At 33.7% G+C, this 5,262-nt stretch overlaps 1 protein-coding gene across 1 annotated transcript; it reads right to left on the minus strand.

The window, feature by feature from the left end:
- Positions 1-345: 345 nt before the first annotated feature.
- LOC137825693 (Signal recognition particle, SRP9/SRP14 subunit) lies at positions 346-5,055 on the minus strand. The gene is made up of 5 exons (XM_068631429.1): positions 4,833-5,055; positions 3,908-4,043; positions 3,583-3,651; positions 784-877; positions 346-566 (listed from the first exon to the last, which is right to left on the minus strand). Exons 2-5 carry the CDS (start codon positions 3,977-3,979, stop codon positions 490-492), a joined length of 312 nt encoding a protein of 103 aa, XP_068487530.1. The 5' UTR covers positions 3,980-4,043; positions 4,833-5,055; the 3' UTR covers positions 346-489.
- Between the last annotated feature and the right edge of the window lie 207 nt (positions 5,056-5,262).

Consider the following 5,262-nt stretch of genomic DNA (forward strand, 5'->3'; position numbering starts at 1 on the left):
ATCTAATAGCCTTTCGCCTGTAGTAGCTTCAAGAATTTGGCCACCAGTCTCATTTAGATGCACACAGCCATCTCTTTTAGTTGCTAAGTTAGTAAGAAAATTATAGTTTGATGATGAACTGCTGACACAATGGTTTCGTTGGACCATTGGATTCAAAACCAACTCATTTTTATATTGTTCCTATCAGATATAACTAGCTTAGAGAGAATGTCACCATTGGATTTAAAATTATATGTTCCACTTAATTATTTCGTTGCACCATTGGATTCAATAACGGTAACGATGCATAGCTGATCTTGGTGATATAACTAAATTCTGTAATACTCAACTGCCAAAGATCAGAAATTGAGACTTCAAAACTTCAAAATATAACCACTTTCATCATAAGAATCTGAAGAAGTAATCATCAGGTCGGGAAAAAGTATAACTGTTCAAATTCTTAGGAAGTCCTCCTGACTCATAAAACCATCATGTCTCGCAAAGGGCAAGTTATTGCTTCCTTCCTCTTCCTTTCTTGCTCGGTTGAGCATCCATTTGCTCTTTTCCAGTGACTTCTGATAGATCAACTGCAGAATTATAAGTAGAGAGAATGTAAAAAGAAATCTCAGCACCAGAGAGAATATCCAAAACACAATAAATGTAAACCATACGCGAATATTATACAGAGTGGTATCGTATCTTATTCTCAAAAGCATGTCTTTGACAATTTAGCAAACACGAATGTTTCAGAGAATTCTTTTTAGTTAAAGCATCGTCACATTAACAGCTTAGAGTAAGACATACCATCAGGACCACGGGCCATCAAAGCAAAGAACATATTGTTCAGTTTTTCCATCTTCTTAGCTTCTTGTGCTTGGTCTGTCTTATACTTTAGACACTGTAGAATGTACAACAATTCACAATTTGAAATTGAGATTATGAGGCTAATAATGTAAGAGGTAGTCAATCATAAAACAATGCAAAATGATGCATTGCAAGGAATATAATTATTGCAAATCATCCACACCGGTCATATATATGTAACAGATTCTGTTCTAATTAAAACGAGAGCGCATACTGCGGCTAAATTCAATTTTCACCACCAACAATCATGAGATTTTTATTAGTATATTATTTTCTTATATACGTATTATATTCTTGTACATAGAAGTATGATAGAATAATTTTATTGGCAGAGTTATATACCACCTCAAAACTAAAAAAAGGGGCACCCCAACTGAAAAACCAATGGGTAACTTGAAGTGTATTGTTATAGTTATAGAAATAAGAAGTCCATCATATATAATAATATCTAGAATTATATACGTAATATTAGGACCGTCTTTTATTTATTCCCTTATCATATATTTTTTATTAGAGGATACTGAATTTCATCTATTTATAGCATTGATTCTTTTTTTCTCAATATAATTAAAACACTCATGTTGTCTTAGAAACACACATGTTTAGGTCAACTCTTCTCTCTTTTCTAAAGTTTAACATAATATCTAGGGTCTTTATTCAAGAACCGTGTTGGCCAGATAAACCCACTTGTCTTCCAAGGATTTCTTTTTGCAAACCTTTCACAGGTTCGCTTTCACTATTTCAACACTACTTCCGATGAGTTTCTAACGACCACAATTTTCTTTGGCAAACACAAGGTTGGGATTGTGCCACGCTGATTCATCCAAACATCCAAATACCATCCAAATACCGAGATGAGCCATCCATCCATGCCCCCTCACACATGACTTTTCTCCCATAGCAGTGGCAACTCAGACTAGCACATGGTGACGCCTGACAACTTACTAACCTTCGCCCACATCACTTCCTTCATGTACTCCTACCCCTGTGGTGGCAGCTCCATTGGAGTTCATTTGGTGTGGTTCCATCTACTTTTCCCTCTCCAAAACGGATTCTCTCCTCTTTTCTAACCATATTGTTACTATTGATTGAGAAGATGGACAGGTCTAATTATTCCACTAGGCTTCCGATATCGGGTTATGGTTAAGCGGGTTGGACTACAAATCCCATTTCACTACCACAGTTGAATTTGTTCCTACATAAAATAGTGAAAAATGGATAAAGATTGATGCTCGACTCTATAGTGTTACTAAATCCACTATTCACACTTCACTCAGACCTATTTTCTGTCACCATAAGATGAGTGCATTAGTTTGGAGTGACGCTCATGTGCCATCTCGTTCAATGTTATTAGAAATTCAGTTTTTGCAAAAATGTGACATGATTGGTAGATATGGCATTGGCTACTGCAATAATTTTTATGTTGCTTTGTTTGTTATTTATGACTTGTAGGGTTCAATCAGTGACTTTCATATGCTTATTAGTCTATGATTATAAACTTAACCTTAATTAAATATTTGGTGTGTTATATGACTTTTTTTCTATTATGTTATATGCATGTGTATGAATTTTATAAATCTTATAGAATTTTGTGCTTTGTGTTACAATTCCACCAATTTTTTACCTGAATAGAATCCCATGTTTAACTACCTGGTGTATTGCTAACATTTCTCTAAAATTATCAATTATATAAAGCGACTAGTGAAAGGGACATTCAATTCAACAAAAACATTAACTTAATGGTCAGTTAGCCCATTGATCAGCCTTAAACTCAATTTTCATTCCAAATTATTTGGAAACACATTCTGGCATTGTTCGTGACATTGATGCTCACCAAAGAAAAACAAGAAAACCAATTTAGTCTTTTAAGCAAAACAAAATGGGGTGTTTATAGCCCTATACGAAGAGTAGTACATAAATCCTCAATTAATCCAAACCAAACAAGTAATAAAGGGAAATAGTAAATATATTACTATAACAATAGATAAAATATCTTATAATAACATTCTTTATGCATTACACTAACCCCCTGTAATTATTTGAAAACCATTACACCGTCTACCCCTAAAAGGAATTTACATTAAATGTTAAAAAGAAGGTGCTTGTGTAATTTCACGAAACCTTAGGGGAGATTAGTGTAATTTACTCTACAAGCACCTCCACTTTTTTAACATTTACAGTAACTTTGGAAGGAGAACAGAGCATGAAACAACAGGGAAGAGAGGATGCAATGAGTTAGAGTAGAGAGGGAGAACTACAAGGGAAGAGAGGAACAACCAAAGGCAGAGAGAGGGATCAAGTATTAGGAAAGGGTTGTGCAGCAATTGCGACAAGTAGGGCATTTTTATCAAAATGGATTATAAGACCTTGGAATAACAATCCAAAGTAATTCACCCATGGAAGCAATTCAGCATGGCACAAAACTCATAAGGGAGGAAAAAAAAACGAATCATACCATTCATCAAGTTGGCACAAAAGTTAGACAACCATGAACTGCGAGATTTCCAAACTAATAAATTTTTACGTGATTTTGTATTAGGAAACGAGTTAACCCTATCTCTTAGGGGATAAACTTGGCTGAACACTTTAAACCCATAAACACATTTTTTATTGAAGAATCAGATTATGATTTCATGTCAATCCATATTTTCACTCTCAAACATGCACATAAGACTGGCCTTTAAAAATTAAAATACATTGAAAATATATTTGTTTTGTTTTAGAAAAATGAACAAATACCTGTCGGTTATCAGTGACCTTGAGTACCAACTTGCCATCGCAGTGCCTGTACTTCATGACATACCGTGTCTGCTCCAAATACAATTGAACAGATTTCATTTTTCAGTAGATGTTAATAGAACAACAAGGACAAGTTGGATAACTTGTACAATCATGAAACTGAATTATAAAAAATCAATTGGTTATTGCACAACTGAACATGAACATAGAGCAAATATACCAATTAAAGGCTTTTATAAGCATAAAATAAAACAAAATTCTGAATGAAGTTTCTCAGGCTTCTGTTACTTTAAGAAATGGAAAAACGTTGAAAGAATAGAATTACAGAATCAGGATCAGCACGGAACAACTCAATGCTTTGCTCCACAAATTTGTCCCACTCAGTTATGTAAACCATCGCACCAGACAGAGACTTTGAAACAATTTTCTGCCTTTGTCAAGCTCTGGTCAACTAAGTTCACCTGCATGTCAATAGGAAAAATGAAATTATAGAAAGCCAGTGTCACTAAATTGATAACAATAGGATACATATGATAAAAAATTAGAATCAATAGTCGGCTTAAATTTCATTATATCAACAAAACTCTCAAAGCAACAAATTCATATGCATAGTCTCACATTTCCCGATATTTTACATGAATATTATCAACCAAATGAACCAATCCACACTTTTCAGCATAAAGAAACACACATTTATAATAAAATAAAAGAAACTTATCAGAAAAAACAAATTAGATTTGTATTGAAGGAATATCTCATTCTTATCAATCCTCGATTCGACTAGAACTCTACTTTCTTAGTAAATTATGCAAAGAACAATGCAAGTTCACCTATTAAAATAGGGAACTGCACCAGAGAAGTAATTCAAGAAGCACCAGGTTCCTTCAGGGATCCAAAACCCACCCATACCGAATTGCATGCCATTTAAGCCTGCTTATTACACTTTGCACACACACACTCCCGGGTAACTAGCTAAAAAATCAAAATCCACTTAATTATCAGAGGAAATACCCACACAAGTGAGGACCTACCACTACCAATTACAGCACGTTATAAAATCCTCAGTACATGACGATCAAAACCAATATGGAAAAATCCTTCTAACATCACTCTCATTCATTCAACAACGACATGGAAGTAACCATTTAAGAATCAATTGAAATCAAATTATCCATGAGAAGTAAAACAAGTTATCAATTGGAGTCAATTTTGATTCAGAGCAGAACAACGAAAATCGATTCAGTGCTTACCTACGAACCACGAGAAACAAAATGAAGCGGTGAAAAGCCTTCGATGGAAGCACTTCGAAAGCCGAGAATGCAAGCGAGCCTATTCAAACTGTAAACTTGGGTTAGGCTTAGATCTGCTTAATGGAAAAACCCAGTTTCTGTTTGTAACGTTTCAGAGAGGCGCTTTAACTTCTGCAAATAGGGGGAAAAAAAATACAGCTATCCCCAAAACTTTAATTACTTTGTCTTTTCTTTTACAAATAAGAACTTTAAACTTTAATTTTATTTTAATTCTTATTTTTATAAATAAGCTAAAATTTTAATTTTATTTCAATTAATTCTTAAAACTTATCAATATTTATAAATATTTTTTAATAAGTTTGAATTAAATTTTTTAAATCAAATGTCAATATTTTTTTCATTTTTCTTCTTCTTCTTCTTACTATGACTC

This window comes from Phaseolus vulgaris, chromosome 8, assembly GCF_051622355.1.
Source record: "Phaseolus vulgaris cultivar YP4 chromosome 8, ASM5162235v1, whole genome shotgun sequence".
NCBI lineage: Eukaryota > Viridiplantae > Streptophyta > Magnoliopsida > Fabales > Fabaceae > Phaseolus > Phaseolus vulgaris.

Bases quoted from the DNA above. Each gene is read 5' to 3' on its own strand.
- LOC137825693 (XM_068631429.1), bottom strand. From the start codon at position 3,979: ATGGTTTACATAACTGAGTGGGACAAATTTGTGGAGCAAAGCATTGAG. The intron at 878-3,582 runs GTATTTGTTCAT...TACATTCTACAG, and splicing joins AGGTCACTGATAACCGACAG to TGTCTAAAGTATAAGACAGA. The intron at 567-783 runs GTATGTCTTACT...ATAATTCTGCAG, and splicing joins GATGGCCCGTGGTCCTGATG to TTGATCTATCAGAAGTCACT.